The sequence below is a fragment of the Heloderma suspectum genome, chromosome 2 (assembly GCF_057233095.1).
Source record: "Heloderma suspectum isolate Gila_16-S chromosome 2, 16-S_ref, whole genome shotgun sequence".
Lineage (NCBI taxonomy): Eukaryota > Metazoa > Chordata > Lepidosauria > Squamata > Helodermatidae > Heloderma > Heloderma suspectum.
In genome coordinates, this window is record NC_139459.1 from 364,640,362 (window position 1) to 364,657,214 (window position 16,853).

A 16,853-nucleotide genomic window follows, 5' to 3' on the forward strand; every position below is an offset into this window, starting at 1 on the left:
CTGGAAGGCTTTTCCAAAAGCCCAGAGTAGTTAGACTTAAATATCTGATTAGGAAAACACACACATACAGAGTGCCCTTCGGCTGCAAACCAGTTGACTGGACCCTCTAAAGCAGGGGTCCCCAATCTTTTTGGGCCTGTGGGCACATTTGGGAATTTGAGAAGGTGATGTGGGCACCACCACAAAAATGCTGAATTGCAGGATCACCGCTTTGGCGTCTACCTGTTGCATCTGTGAATCCTCGGGTAGGATTTTGCCTTATTCAGCAAAAACCTTTTTTTGGTTCTATTGGACACAACAACATCTCTTTAATAAGTGATTGTCTAATTCGGCTGGTTGCTAGCATTGCAATAAAGCTAATGCTGCTTTTAAACATATATTCTGGCAACATCCAGTGGTTGTTCCTTTTGGGGAGGAGGTTATTACACAGAAAAATGTTGTATGGGACAGTCTTTCATATTTAATAAATTAATTAATTTCTATACCGCCCAATAGCCGAAGCTCTCTGGGCGGTTCACAAAAATTAAAACCAAATGGCACACAATGAAACAATATAAAATATATAGAACATGAAAATCACAGTATAACAATACAACCACAATTAAACCTAGCAGCAGTGCAGGAATTTAAAATACAGAGTTAAAACAGCAAAGCTCAAAGTCTAGAAAGCTAAAATGCTAAAATGCCTGGGAAAATAAGGTCTTCACCTGGCGCCAAAAGGAATACAATGTGGGTGCCAGACGAACCTCACTAGGGAGCTCATTCCACAGCCAGGGTGCCACAGCAGAAAAGGCCCTCCTCCTAGTAGCCACCCGCCTCACTTCCTTTGGCAGGGGCTCACGGAGAAGGGCCGCTGAGGATGATCTTAAGGTCTGGGCAGGCACATATGGGAGAAGGCGGTCCTTCAGATAGCCTGGCCCCAAGCCGTTAAGGGCTTTAAATGTTAATACCAGCACTTTGAATCAGGCCCGGAAATGGACTGGCAGCCAGTAGAGCTGAAAAAGTACTGGTGTGATATGAGCTCGCTGGCCAGTCCCTTTTAACAATCTTGCTGCCCTATTTTGGACCAGCTGAAGTTTCTGGACCATTTTCAAAGGCAGCCCCATGTATAACGCATTGCAGTAGTCCAGACGAGACATTATCAGAGCATGGATAACTGTAGCTAGGCTATCTCTGTCCAGATAAGGGCGTAGTTGGTAGACCAGCCTAAGCTGATAAAAAGTGCTCCGTGCAACTGAGTTCACCTGTGTCTCAAGTGACAGTTCTGGATCCAAGAGCACCCCCAAACTACGAACGAGATCCTTTAGGGGGAGTGTAACCCCCTCCAGAACAGGTGGAATATCACCTAGCCGGGCAGACAAACCACCCACTAACAGTACCTCCGTCTTGTCTGGATTGAGTTTCAGTTTATTGGCCCTCATCCCATCCATTACCATGCCGAGGCACTGATTCAGAACAGCCACTGCCTCACCTGGGTTTGATAAGAGAGGTAGAGCTGGGTGTCATCCACATATTGATGGCACCTCAGCCCACACCTCTGGATAACCTCCCCCAGCAGTTTCATGTAGATGTGAAACAGACCCCTTTGGAACCCCGTGGCACAATTGCCATGGCACAGAGCAATAATCCCCCAGCACCACCTTCTGGAGTTGGCAGTCCAAGTAGGAGTGGAACCACCGCAGTGCAGTTCCTCCAACTCCCAGCCTAGACAACCTGTCCAGAAGGATACCATGGTCGATGGAATCGAAAGCTGCTGAGAGGTCCAGGAGAATCAACTGGGTCGCACTCCCCCTGTCCCTCTCCCGGCAGAGGTCATCCCACAGGGCAACCAAGGCCAGGCCTGAAGCCTGACTGAAATAGATCTAGATAATCCGTTTCATTCAACAGTGCCAGCGGCAGTCCCGCAACCACCCGCTCAAGCACCTTGCCCAGGAAGGGAATGTTGGCCACTGGCCTATAATTGTTAACATCTTCCGGGTCCAGGTTAGGCTTTTTTAGGAGTGGTCTGATTATTGCCTCTTTTAAAGCGGCTGGCACCACTCCCTCTCTCAAGGAGGAATTTACAACCACCTGGACCCAGCCGGACATCCCCTCCTTGTTTGATTTAATAAGCCATGAAGGGCAGGGTCAAGCACACAAGTGGTCGATCAGACTTGGCCAAGCACCTTGTCCGCATCCTCAGGCCTCAATAATAATCATTTTTGTACACGCTTAAAAAAATTATTTACCTGCTTCATGGAAATTAACAAATGAACAGCATAAATGGATTCCCTGCAGTCTTTTGACTGCTCAAGAGACTGATATGACAACACTGGGAGGATAAACACTCACCTCCTCTAATGCGATGGACTGAGGACCTTACAACACTTTCAATACTGGAACGGGTAGCATATAGAAGCCACCTTCAAATCGATACTTATTTGGATATTTGCTCCACTTTTGTTGACGCCCATGTAGAATTGCTCGAAAGTTGCATGCATTTCATACAAATCCAGGTATGTCTATTTAAACATGGACAAAACAATAATCAAAAATACAAATAAAAATGTGGGTGCCATGGGCGCTGCGTTGAGGACTGCTGCCCTATAGTGGTGATCGTTGTTAACATTTTCAGTAGAATTTACAGGGCCAATATCCACAAGCACTTTCCTAGCCAGATTTACCATACTTCCAACCGGGAAAATGCACCGTTAATGATTCGCTGAAATTAATAAGCCGTATACCTGGCCCGTCTTCTCACCCCCGTTGCATTTTCTCATGATACACACTGAGCCTGCTTGCTCAGAACTGGACCAAGGGAGAGAGCTCAGGGCCAGTAGCCAAATGGGCTCAGCAGGATTCAGGGAGTTCCAGCTAAAGCAAGGAAAAGGAGATGCTTCCGGGCACAGTGGATTGAAGCGTGAGCAGGAGCTGCTGCCCACGCTCCCAGCAGTCTCTTCCTACTTCTGTTGCTACGGGAGCCTGGAGCCAAAGAGAGCTGGAGCTTCGGTGGCCTCAGGAAACATGAAAGGTCAGGAGGGACAGAGGAGATATTCAGGACAAAGAGCAGACGAAGAAGCAGCCATCATCATATACATTAAAAGCATTACTGCACCAAGCAGACGAGAAGACTGAGGGAGATAGGATAGCGCTCTTCAAGTACTTGAAAGGTTGTCACAGAGAGGAAGGCCAGGATCTCTTCTCGATCATCCCAGAGTGCAGGACACGGAATAATGGGCTCAAGTTATGTGGGGGAAACTACATGGAACCAAAAGGGAATGATAACCACCCCTGCCCAAAGGACGAGGCTGGTGGTCAATGTATCTGAAATCACACTTTATTACCTAGACATGTATACATGGCTAGCCCGCAAAGGGACTACTGTTTGGGAACAGGTTACATGGGGTTTTCAAGGAAAAGAAAGTACATAGTAAAAATATGAAGAGAAAGTCTTTAGCTGCTCATGGTCAGCCATGCTGACAGAAGTGTCTGACACATTCTCCACATTAATACAGCTGATCCTTTGTGGGAACTGCTGCCACGTGTGAATTGTATGATTATTATTGAGCTTTGATTTGTTACCTGTAATCTATTCCAGTTAATTATCTGCTTTCTCTGGGATTTGAATCTTTGAAAATGAAGAGGTGTGCTTCACCTCAAGATCTTTCCACATTTCAGTAATTGTGTATTGATGCCACCTAAGATGAGTTCTTTCCACCTCAGAGCATTGCACTGCTTCTCCTGTGTGGATTCTGTCATGTGTCTTAAAGTGTGTGTTACAACTGAAGCTCTTTCCACACTGAGAGAATTTACAGGGCTTCTCGCCTGTGTGAATTCTTTGATGTGTCTTAAGGTTTGTTGACCTATTGAAGCTCTTTCCACACACACAGCATTTATAAGGCTTCTCCCCTGTGTGAATTCTTTCATGTCTTTTAAGTTTTCCAATAACACTGAAACTCTTTCCGCACTCAGAGCATTTATAGGGCTTCTCCCCTGTATGAATTCTTTGATGTATTTTCAAGACTCCGATAGCAATGAAACTCTTTCTGCACTCAGAGCATTTATAGGGCTTCTCCCCGGTATGAATTCTTAGATGTTGTTTAAATTGTGCATGCTGACTGAAGCTCTTTCCACACACAGAGCAATTATAGGGCTTCTCCCCTGTGTGAATTCTTTGGTGCTGTTTAAGGCTGTTGCTATCACTGAAACTCCTTCCACACTCTAGGCATTGATAGGGCTTCTCCCCTGTGTGAATTCTTTGATGTCTTCTAAGGCTTCCAATAACACTGAAACTCTTTCCGCACTCAGAGCAATGATAGGGCTTCTCCCCTGTATGAATTCTTTGATGCTGTTTAACATGTGCATGCCGACTGAACCTCTTTTCACACTCAGAGCATTTATAGGGCTTCTCCCCGGTATGAATTCTTAGATGCTGCTTAAATTGTGCATGCCGACTGAACCTCTTTCCACACACAGAGCAATTATAGGGCTTCTCCCCTGTGTGAATTCTTTGGTGCTGTTTAAGGCTGTTGCTGTCACTGAAACTCCTTCCACACTCTAAGCATTGATAGGGCTTCTCCCCTGTGTGAATTCTTTGATGTCTTCTAAGGCTTCCAATAACACTGAAACGCTTTCCGCACTCAGAGCACTGATAGGGCTTCTCCCCTGTGTGAATTCTTTTATGTCTTTTAAGGTGTCCAAGAACACAGAAACTCTTTCCGCACTCAGAACATTTATACGGTTTCTCCCCAGTGTGGATTCTTCGATGCAGTTTAAATTGTGAATGCTTGCTGAACCCTTTTCCACACACAGAGCAGTTATAGGGCTTCCACCCTGTGTGAATTCTTTGGTGCTCTTTAAGGATGTTGCTAGCACTGAAACTCCTTCCACACTCTAAGCATTGACAGGGCTTCTCCCTTGAGTGAATTTTTTGATGTGTTTTAAGCTTTCCAAGAACACTGAAACTCTTTCCGCACTCAGAGCATTTATAGGGCTTCTCCCCTGTGTGAATTTTTTGATGCGTCTTAAGGTGTGTTGACCTACTGAAGCTCTTTCCACACACACAACATTTATAAGGCTTCTCCCCTGTGTGAATGAGTTGATGTCTTTTAAGGCTTCCAATAACACTGAAGCTTTTTCCGCACTCAGAGCATTTATAGGGCTTCTCCCCTGTGTGAATGAGTTGATGTCTTTTAAGTCTTCCAATCACACTGAAACTCTTTCCGCACTCAGAGCATTTATAGGGCTTCTCCCCAGTGTGGATTCTTTGGTGAACTTTAAGGATGTTGCTAGAACTGAAACTCCTTCCACACTCAGAGCATTTATAGGGCTTCTCCCCAGTGTGGATTCTTTGGTGGACTTTAAGGATGTTGCTAGCACTGAAACGCCTTCCACACTCTAAGCATTGATAGGGCTTCTCCCCTGTGTGAACTCTTCGATGACTGTTAAGGTATGTGTGCCGACTGAAGCTCTTTCCGCATTCAGAGCATTTGGAAGACTTCTCTTCAGTGTGGATTTTTCGATGCCCGTTAACGCCTGTGCTCTGATAGAAGCTCCTTCCACACTCAGAGCATTTATACGGTTTCTCCCATGTGGGAATTATTTCATGCTCTTTAGGTCTTCTGCTATCACTAATTTTTTTTCTGCACTCAGCACATTCTGAGGTCTTCTTGCCTGTGTGGTTTCTTTGATGCACTTTAAAGATTTTTCTAGAACAGAGATTCTTTCCACCCTCTGAGCATTGATAGGACTCCTCATTTGTGCAAACTCTCTGATGTCTGTTCAGGTCTGTGCTCTGACTGAAACCCTTTCCCCATTCTTCAGTTTTTGTGCTCTCCTCTTCACGGTTCCCCCACTCATCACCTGAAAAAACCAAACATGAAATCTGATCAGGGAGGAACAGATCCTCAAATCAGGGAACAAACTGGATTCAATGAATGAATTTGGACTAAATCAGGAGAAAATGCTTCTTGCAGAGGCAGATCCTTGCAAAGATATGAAATAGCTTCCGATGGTCAGTAGAACCGGGAACCAGAGTGGCGTACGGCGCTTTAGATGCTTTGCATGCTTGCGGGTCCAAGAGACTTTGTCAAAACCATTATGCCGTAAGACACAAAAGGTTTGACTCTCTGGACATCTTACCAAAGCTGTGGCATCTCCAAAATTGCCAGTCTTATGCAGATCTGCTGGTTTGAGGATGGTCCCGTTTGAAGCAGCCGGACTGGATATTTTAAGATGCAGGAAGGTGATGTCTACTCAACGGTACCAGTTTCATCCATGCACCTTATGGCATAATTCACAGTCCCGTTCTGGGAGGGGTCACAATGTGGGTCTGCGCCAACCAAATCAGTCAGACTGGACAAGCTGAAATTATATACTATTTTCCCCAGCCCATGCTGCTTGTTTCTTCCAAGAATCTTTTATTTACTTATTTCATTTCTATACCGCCCAATAGCCAAAGCTCTCTGGGCAGTTCACAAAAACTAAACCCGAAAAGTGCAGGGGAAAACAATATAAAATATGAAAGTATTAAAACCACAATATAACAGTACACCCCTTCATGGATCACTGCCTTGTTGTGGCGAAGGGGCTTGAGTAACTCAGTGAAGCCATAAGCTATGCCATGCAGGGCCACCCAAGACAGACAGGTCATGGCGGAGAGTTCTGACAAAATGTGGTCCACTGGAGAAGGAAATGGCAACCCACTCCAGTATTCTTGCCAAGAAAACCCCATGGAATGTAACACAAGGCTAAAAGATATGACGCCGGAAGATGAGCCCCTCAGGTCGGAAGGTGTCCAACATACTACTGGGGAAGAGCAGAGGGAATTTCCAAGTAGCGCCAGAAAGAGTGAAGCGGCTGGGCCAAACCCGAAAGGACACTCAGCTGTGGATGTGTCTGGTGGTGAAAAGAAAATCCGATGATGTAAAGAACAATCTTGTTTAGGAACCTGGAATGTAAGATCAGTGACTCAAGGTAAGCTGGAGGTGGTCAAACATGAGATGGCAAGATTGAACATCGACATCTTGGGAGTCAGCGAACTAAAATGGACAGGCATGGGCAAATTTAATTCAGGTGACCATCATATCTACTACTGTGGGCAAGAATCCCTTAGAAGAAATGGAGTAGCACTCATAGTCAACAAAAGGGTGGGAAAAGCAGTACTGGGGTACAATCTCAAAAACGACAGAATGATCTCAGTATGAATCCAAGGCAAACCATTCAACATCACAGTAATTCAAGTCTATGCCCCAACCACTGAGGCCAAAGAAGCTGAGGTTGATCGGTTCTATGAAGACCTACAACACCTTCTAGAACTAACACCAAAAAAAGATGTCCTCTTCATCATAGGGGATTGGAATGCTAAAGTAGGAAGTCAAGAAATTACCGGGATAACAGGCAAGCATGGCCTTGGTGTACAAAATGAAGCAGAACAAAGGCTAATAGAGTTTTGCCAGGAGAACACGCTGATCATAGCAAACACTCTTTTCCAACAGCACAAGAAGCGACTCTACAAATGGACATCACCAGATGGTCAATATCGAAATCAGATTGATTATGTCCTTTGCAGCCAAAGATGGAGAAGCTCCATACAGTCAGTCAAAACAAGACCTGGAGCTGACTGTGGCTCAGATCATGAGCTGCTTCTTGCAAAATTTCGGCTGAAATTGAAGAACGTCGGGAAAACCACTAAACCATTCAGTATGACCTAAATCATATCCCTGATGAATATACAGTGGAGGTGAGGAATAGATTTAAGGGATTAGGCCTGATAGACAGAATGCCTGAGGAACTATGGACGGAGGTCCATAACATTGTACAGGAGGCAGCAACGAAATCCGTCCCAAAGAAAAAGAAATGCAAGAAAGCCAAGTGGCTGTCTGATGAGGCTTTACAAGTAGCTGAGGAAAGAAGGGAAGCAAAAAGCAAGGGAGAAAGGGGAAGATATCTCCAACTGAATGCAGAGTTCCAGAGAATAGCAAGGAGAGACAAGAAGGCCTTCTTAAATGAACAATGCAAAGAAATCGAGGAAAACAATAGAATGGGAAAGACTAGAGATCTCTTCAGGAAAATCGGAGATCTCAAGGGAACGTTTTGTGCAAAGACGGGCATGATAAAGGACAAAGAAGGCAGGGACCTAACAGAAGCAGATGAGATTAAGAAGAGATGGAAAGAATACACAGAAGAACTATACAGGAAAGATCTTAATGTCCCTGATAGCCATGATAGTGTGGTCACTGAACTTGAGCCGGACATCCTCGAGAGTGATGTCAAGTGGGCCTTAGGAAGCATTACTAGCAACAGAGCTAGTGGAGATGACAGTATTCCAGCTGAGCTATTTAAAATCCTAAAAGATGATGCTGTTAAAGTGCTGCACTCAATATGCCAACAAATTTGGAACACTCAACAGTGGCCACAAGACTGGAAAAGGTCAGTTTACATTCCAGTTCCAAAGAAGGGCAATGCCAAAGAGTGTTCAAACTACCGTACAGTTGCGCTCATTTCACACACCAGCAAGGTTATGCTCAAAATCCTACAAGCTAGGCTTCAGCAGTATGTGAACCGAGAACTACTGGAAGTACAAGCGGGGTTTCGAAGAGGCAGAGGAACTAGAGATCAAATCGCCAACATTCGCTGGATCATGGAGAAAGCAAGAGAATTCCAGAAAAACATCTATTTCTGCTACATTGACTACGCTAAAGCCTTTGATTGTGTGGATCACAACAAACTGTGGCAAATTCTGAAAGAGATGGGAGTACCAGACCACCTTACCTGTCTCCTGAGAAACCTGTATGAGGGTCAAGAAGCAACAGTAACAACTGGACATGGAACAACCGATTGGTTCAAAATTGGGAAAGGAGTACGACAAGGCTGTATATTGTTGCCCTGCTTATTTAATTTATATGCAGAGTACATCATGAGAAACGCAGGGTTGGATGAATCACAGGTCAGAATTAAGATTGCCAGGAGAATTATCGACAACCTCTGATACACAGACGATACCACCCTAATGGCAGAAAGTGAAGAGGATCTAAAGAGCCTCTTGTTGAGGATGAAAGTGAAGAGTGCAAAGGCTGGTTTGAAACTCTTTAAAAAACATTAAAAAAACTAAGATCATGGCATCTGGCCCCATCACTTCCTGGCATATAGAAGGGGAAGAAATGGAAGCAGTGACAGATTTTACTTTCTTGGGCTCCAAGATCACTGCAGACGGTGACTGTAGCCATGAAATTAAAAGATGCTTGCGCCTTGGGAGGAAAGCTATGGCGACCCTAGACAGCATAGTAAGAAGCAGAGACATCACCTTGCCGACAAAGGTTCGTATAATCAAAGCTATGGTTGTCTCAGTAGCAACATATGGCTGTGAGAGCTGAACTATAACGAAGGCTGAGCGCCGAAGAATTGATGCTTTCAAACTGTGGTGCTGGAGAAGACTCTTATGAGTCCCCTGGACTGCAAGGAGGTCAAATCAGTCCATCCTAAAGGCAATCGACCCTGACTGCTCATTGGAAGGACAGATACTGAAGCTGAAGCTCAAATATTTTGGCCACCTAATGCGAAGAGAAAACGCACTGGAAAAGACCCTGATGCTGGGAAAGATTGAATGCAAAAGGAGAAGGGGACGGCAGAGGATGAGATGGCTAGATAGCATCACCGATGCAACTAATATTAATTTGAGCACACTCCAGGAGAGAGTGGAGGACAGGAAGGCCCAGCGTGCTATGGTCCATGGGGTCACGAAGAGTCAGACACGACTTAACGACTGAACAACAACAACAATAACAGTACAACTGTATTGGCCCCAGGAGCGTAATCAAGTCACCTGTAGTATTATGGGGGCCTAGAGATCCACAATGCTTGCATATCAGTGCAATTCCCTTGCCAGTAGGCCTCTGAGCATGTTGAGATGAATCAAAAGGCCGATATGAAGATCTGCCTGGGAAATGAAGGTTGTTCACCTTAAAGCTGCAGGTGGCTGGGCTGAGAATCAAAGACTTCTGGCCTATGCTGGGAATTAACGCTAGGGGGTGCTTGCTCCTATTAGGCTGCCTCATTGTTAAGATGTATTGTATACAACCCATTGTACCCCATGGCTCATGGTTCAGAGAAGCTGTCTGGTCCAACCATGGGGTAATTGATTGTACCCAATAAACTACTCCTTGTAAGTAAACCTTTGAGTGTGATTTATCACTCTCCTGGCACCTCTAACCTAAGAGTCCAATGCCCACAACAGGACAATACATTAGGCACAGTGAGCAGGGTGCCGAGAATACTGCTACGTTCAGATTTAAAGGCAAGGAGAATCGGGGGGTCAGCGTGTTAAACCAGCTCCCAGACTGTCCACAGTTGGAGCTGTGGGGTCCAGCTGCAAAGCAAGTGGCGGTCCTGAGTGGCCCGATTGCATGGCGAGTAGTCAAAGAGGACTGCAGACCAGTGGGCCTGGAAACGGCGTTAGAATCTCTGCAGCTGGGAATGTTGTCAGTGAAAGAGAAGCAGCGTGCAGGACCTCTCGCATGGTTATTGCTGGCAGCCTTGTATTATTTAATTGTACAGCATCACCATTAGGCATGGTGCTATACAGAGTAGAAGAGACCAGGGCCCTGCTCCATGGAGCTTACAACCTAAAATTCTTCGCAAGGGAAGCCACCCGGGAAGCGGCAGCTGGGGTAGAGAGTGAAGCAATATGGGGGGGTTTTCAGTGGCAGGTGCTGAGGCCTAAAGGCTGAGTTACAGCAGAGAGGTATGGGAGACAGGGGGCTGTGCCAAGGCTTCGGAGAAAAGGTGGGGTTTTGGAAGGGTGTAGAAGAAAGAGAGGAGAGACAAAGCAAGTCTTCATACAGCATGGGACAAGATGATGGCCACCAGTGGATATGGCTTTAAAAGGGGATTAGAGAAATTCAGAGAGAACCAGGCTGCCATTGGATACACGTCATGATGGGTATATTATTCTGCCCCCAAGACCAGAGACAGCAGGCCTTTCAATACGCACTGCTGGGAAAGAACGGCAGGTGAGACTACTGAGCTCATGCTTCTGTGCTTCTAATAAGCATCTTGTTGGCCACTTTGTAAATAGGATGCTGGACTGGGGAGGCCTCTGGTCTGATCTAGCAGGGCTCTTTTGTTGTAAGTAGCACATGGACCCAGCTTCACATGGGCTGGAGCCACTGTCCACTTCATTCCCCTGAAGGGGGGGCTGCCGAGAAGAGGGCAGCCATCTCAGTCATTCCCTCAGACTACTTCCTCGTGGCTTCCAACTGTATCAACTGCAAAACCCTCTCCTTGTTAAGGAAGTCGCCATGTAGTAACTGAATGTGGTACTGCAGGCTTCAATCTCCCAGAGACATTTCATTACAATTACTGCATTTTAAAAAACAAATAACCCTGCGGTGTACCCCGTAAGGTCCCCTTCGTCTGCATGCCAAGTTTCAGGTAGCTTCAGGTGTTTAGGTTTCACCGTCTTGGAGAACATACAACCAAACACTTCCATTGAAGCAGTAAATCTTTAAAAATTTTGATAGGCTGCCATTTTGTTTCAAGATGGCAGTCAAAATTTTCACTGTGCCTCAAACCATCCCAGATAGAGGTACAACAAATCCTGAAAATTTCACAAGAATTGGATGTACAGTTTTTGAGTCTATCGAGAACATACAAACATTTCCATTATAAAAATAAAATAATAATTACTATCATAATATAATATAAGAAGGTAAGGCAAAGAGAGATATAATAGAAGAACATATGATATAAAAAGATAAGGCAAAGGCCTGATGCAGCAGGGCTCTTCTTATATTACAAGAAGGCAAAGAGGGCTCATTACCCAGAGAGGTCAGGTTCGCGCAGGTCTCCTCCATGACTTCCCTGTGTAGAGCCCTCTGGCCTGAATCCAGCAGGGCCCACTCCTCCTCCGTGAAATGCACAGCCACGTCCTCAAAGGTCACGAGACCCTGAAAGAAGAAGAAACGTTTCCTCCTAGCAGATAATGTAAACATTAAAAAAAAACAGTAAAGGCGAGGTTGGTGGAGATTGTCCTGCAGGATCCAAAGCTGAATGAATGGTGCCCTTTCGGGACAGCTTGCAGAGAAGGAAAGGGAAGGAGGCCGCATCTTTGAGGCCCAAGGGGTATGTAGGGCACGGAGGCACCCGGGCGCTCTGCTTCCCGTCTCCCCTCAATGGTCCTTCCCGTACCTGTTCTGGCTTCACGAGAGCTGTTGCCACTTGACCACAAAGGGAAGGTGGCGCAGAAGGAGCCCACAGAGACATTTCACTGGCTCTGAGTGACGTTCCCTTTCCTGTGAGGAAGACAATGAAGGTGGGAAGATAGTTTATACTTCACAAGCAAAGTTCCTTGAGTGAAACTGGTCTCTGTACTTTTGGGCATAGCGTAAGGTTGCTGGTTTAGACTCGTGTCAAGTCTTCACCTCTGGAAACACAACTCCTCTTTCCATCCGCTACAGAGGCTAGAGAGAAGCGTCCCCTCCCTACAGAGGCTCAAGGGGAACATAAAAAGCATCCTGCGGATTGCCAGCATATACAAGAGGAGGAAGAAATAGGCCCCTCTAAGCCTTACCCAGGGAGGTGGCACCTCCGTCACCCTCCTGCACAATCCCCCTGCACAGCGGCCTTCGCGTGGGGTCCCACGGAGCATTCTCTGCCTGAGGAAAATCCACGGCTGCTTTGGCCAACGCCCCCTGCACCTGGAGTGAGGAGCCCAGGAAAGGAAGGGGGAAGAAGGATTAGGCGAGAAAAGAAGCAGGGCAGCCAAGGCCAGCAACAGCATTTCTCCATCTGCTTGAACTCATCCCTGACATGAGAGGAGCACTAGAACAAGGCATGTCAAGCTCCTCCCTAAAGCCAACCCGAAAAAGGGACATTCGCGGATGAAGGGTTCCCTCCTCCCCTGGAAACTTGTTTTTATTAATCGACTCGATTTATACCCCACCTGTCTACCCCAAAATGGTGCTCAGAGTGGCTAACAATAACAAGTCCCCAAAATTAAAAGAAAAACTGAAGTGAAACCATCATAAAAACAAGCACATTAAAGAGCCACCTCAAAAACACAACACTAAAAGAAATCACAACAGCAGCCAATCTGACAGACCAGCTGACATGCCAAAGGCCTGCTTGAATGAAAACGTATTTGCCACCAGGCAGAAGGACAGCCGAAAGGGGGCCAGCCTAGCCTCCCTTGGCCGGGGGTTTTAGAGCTGGGAGCAGACACCAAAAAGGCCCTCTCTTGCATCTCCACCAAATGGGCCTCTGATGTTGGAGGGATCGAGAGAAGTACTTGACACGCCCCTTCAAGTGAAGCAGTTTGGGTGCATATGAATGCTACTCCTGTTCTGCTGGGAGGACAGTGCTGATGGATAAAATGGGATCCCCCCGCTTCTCTGGAACTTTGAAAGCCCCTTCAGGTTTCTTGTGATCCCACAAGGAGGGCTGCTCCACATAAAAACAGAGGAAGAGCCCTGCTGAATCAGATCAAGGGTCCATCTAGTCCAGCATTCTGTTCAGTGGCCAACCAGCTGTTGACTGGGAACCCAAGAGCAGGGCACGAGTGCAGCAGCACCCTCCTGCCCATGTTCCCCAGCAACAGGTATATACTGCCTCTGGCAGTGCATACTGCCGCTGATAGTGGACGTAGCCAATATAGCCATCAGGACTGGTAGCCACTGATAGCCTTCTCCTCCAGGAATTTCTCCCTTTCTGAAGCCATCCAGATCGGTGGCCATCACTACACCCTGTGGTAGCGAATTCCATAATTTAACGTTGCGCTGCGTGAAGAAGTCCTTCACTTTATCTGTCCGGAATCTCCCACTGATCAGCTTCATGGGATCACCCCACTGGATCCCAGTATTTTGACAGAGGGGGGAAATGTCTCCCTCTCCACACCATGCACCACTTTGTACACCTCTATCATGTCTCCCCTCACCCGCCTTTTTTCCAAGCTAAACAATCCCAGCTGTTGTAACCGTCGCTCATCGGGGAGTTGCTCCAGCCCCTTGATCGCGTTAGTTGCCCTTTTCTGCACTGTGTCCAGCTCTACACTATCCACGCAGTCAGACCCTTTGTTCTTCGGAGGAGTGCGGGGCAGCTGGGACGTCCCTTCCTTGGATGACAGCCAGAAAGGGATGGGTTCCTGGTGGGCACTTTTAGGATGCCGTCCCACACATTCTCAGCCCCCCGAAGCACTCAGGATGAAACCCTCTCACCTCCTCCTCCTCCTCCTTTATGTCCTCCAACGGTGTCAGCAGTAAACCCCCAGGCAGGGCCGCCACCTGGGAACCAAAGACGTTCTTCTCCACCGCTTTCCCCCAGAATTCCCTGCTGCTCCCAGCCTCAGGGCCTCTTCCTGCTTCATGCCCAGCCGAAACTTCCTCCTCCGTCTTCACTCCGTGCCCGACAGAAGCCTCAAACGGGGCTGAGGGACGCCATTCTGCCGCCATTCCTTTCTCGAGGGAAGGCCTGCGCAAACATGGGCAGTCAGTAAGCCCCACAAAGCCACCGACTGATCAGATATCGCACAACTGTGCTCCTGAGGCGGGAAGATATTGCACAAGTTAAAGCAGATGATGCTGAGGAGCAACCAGCCCTTCACTCTCTTGGAAGAGATAACCATGAGGAGGGGTGGGGAATTTAGGGATTTTAGTCGATTTAGCGGTATATCAAGAACGCCAATAAATAAATAACCTTCAGGACCTCCAGACCTTTTCGCCCACAACTCCCATCGGCCCCAGCTCGCATCAGCCACAAGTTGCCCACCCGTGAACTGGGAGGTGGAGGGTGGCTTTTACTCCTGAGCACCACTGCTCAAAGCCCACATCCAGCTGGCAACCACAGCACCCTGGCCCGTCCCGAAGAAGCTCTCTTCCCACCCCCGCCCTCTTCCTTCCTTCCTTCCTTCCACTGATTCCCCCTCTCGCACCACAGCTGCCTACCCAGAGCCCACACCCAGGCCCCGTTCTTTTCCCTCTCCTTAGTGTAAACATAAACCAGTTTGAAACTGGTTTCACCGTATCCACATTCCCAGGACAGGGGCTTGGCTTTTGCCCCCAGGAAGAGCCTGCCGGGATCTCCTGAACTGGCAGGGACGAGGAAAGAAACTCTGTGATGTGGATGCTGTGCAGGAACCAGAACCTGAACCAGAACCGACCACCTGCTCCCCTGGCTTGCGTGTCCAATCCAGGCTAACCCTCCACGGCAGCTCTTGGACTCATCCCGATGCGCTCTGGAGGGAGGTTTCTACAAGGGGGGGTGGAGGTGGAGCCAGCCCCCCCCGCGGCCCTTTTTTATCCCCACACCTCCCCCCACACGCACACCGCCCAGATCTGAGCAGAGGCAGAGACTGTCGGCGGTGCAGGGGGTGGGGTGGTCCCCCAACGGGCCACGTGGCAGCGCTGCGGGCCCCGGATCCTGCGGCTTCCCAGGTGGATGCTTACTGGGGATCCCGCCCCGCCCGGTCAATGCACTGCCCGGGGAGCCGCCCCACGGGAGGCCACTGTGCTGGGCCTGAGTGCAAGTGCCGCCCGCTCTCCCTCCTTCGCGAGGGGCGGCGCGACCCCGGCCTCCGGAAGGACTCACCGCGGCACCCCGCCGCGGGAGCAAACGCCGCCTCTGCGCGCTGGCCCTCCCGCGCCGCGCCGGGCCGCCCCCCTCCCGGCCGCCCCGTCCTGCCCCGTCGGCGGCCCTCGCGCCTCCGCGAGGCTGGGAGCCAGGCGCGCCCGCCGTCGCCGGTTGCTGGGCGGGAGAGGGGAGGAGAGCGGCAGCCGGGGTCGCCCGCGGCCCGCGGGGCTGTGTCCTGGCGGCCGCGCCGGGCAGGCCGGCGGAACCGCGGGCGGCGGAGGGCCCGCTTCGCGAGACGCGGCGGAAGGGCCGTCCTCCGCGGCCTGGCTGGGCCTCCCGGGGGCGCCCGGGGCCTCTTCCCGGGCAAAGGCGCGGCGCCGCCGCCGCCTGGCTGAGGCGGGCAGGGCTGCGGCTGGTCCGGAGGGCCCGGATGGGCCTTGGCGGGATGGCCGAGCCGCGGAGAGGTGGGGAGGGGCCGGGGGGCTTCTGCTCCCCGGGAGGGGGCTGCTGCCAGCGAAGGGCCGGGGCCCGGGATGGCTTTCCCCGCATCCGCAGTGTGGGAGCGCGCAGGCCTGCGGGGCTGCTTTGGTGCTGCAGCATCAGTTCGCTTTTCACGCCTTTCATTTAGCGGTGACTCCGGATTCCACGTCGCGTCGGAACTCTGTATCTGGAGCTCCCAGCAGGAGGTTATTTTTGGAAAAACCAGGTGTGAGAGACTCCCATTTGGGCTGGGAAGGGGGCCTGGGGGGAATGCTTAGACCCCCACAGTGGCCCTCCCCCTCATTCCCCGGCCCCCGATGCCAATCGGGGAGCCCCACAGGCGCGTTTGTAAGAGGGGAATTACCTTGGGGACGTGCCTGGTGATTTTATTCTGTCAAACAGTTTTATTCTGTGAAACAAATTATTCTAAATTGAGAACCGAAATAGGAATTCTCTGAAATAAGCCAAGTAAGGAGGTACAGGTCTTCCTTATCACATTTTGGTGGTCCCAATTGGTGGACTGCCCCTTCCCCACGTGTTTTGGGTTCTGGAAAGTTCTCCCTCCCTGGGTCCTTTAATTCTCCATCTTTACTGACTTCCTCTACCTAGGGAGCTTCTTCTACACACACAAACACACACACAAGAATGGAGAAGGACCTCCATTTTCTCCGAGTGGCCCCATTTCACTGCCCTACCGCTCAACATATGGACACCCATTTTGAGACGAGAAGGAATGATGACTGTTAATCATAAAATGTGGATTATTTATGCCTGAACATTGTGCACATCCGATGTTGCCTTGTACTGAATCAGACCGTTGGTACCTGGACCCC

The 16,853-nt window shown here is 49.0% G+C and overlaps 1 protein-coding gene across 3 annotated transcripts; it reads right to left on the reverse strand.

Moving 5' to 3' along the window:
* Positions 1–445: 445 nt before the first annotated feature.
* On the reverse strand, positions 446–15,583 carry LOC146355755 (uncharacterized). Of its 3 annotated transcripts, none has more exons than XM_084830724.1 (6): positions 15,295–15,583; positions 14,182–14,442; positions 12,548–12,674; positions 12,166–12,269; positions 11,798–11,924; positions 446–5,841 (listed from the first exon to the last, which is right to left on the reverse strand). In XM_084830724.1, exons 4-6 carry the CDS (start codon positions 12,238–12,240, stop codon positions 3,578–3,580), a joined length of 2,466 nt encoding a protein of 821 aa, XP_084686850.1. In that variant the 5' UTR covers positions 12,241–12,269; positions 12,548–12,674; positions 14,182–14,442; positions 15,295–15,583; the 3' UTR covers positions 446–3,577. The 3 variants fall into 3 exon arrangements, with proteins under 3 accessions (XP_084686850.1, XP_084686848.1, XP_084686849.1); XM_084830722.1 differs by having other exon boundaries at positions 15,134–15,583; XM_084830723.1 differs by having other exon boundaries at positions 15,115–15,583.
* Between the last annotated feature and the right edge of the window lie 1,270 nt (positions 15,584–16,853).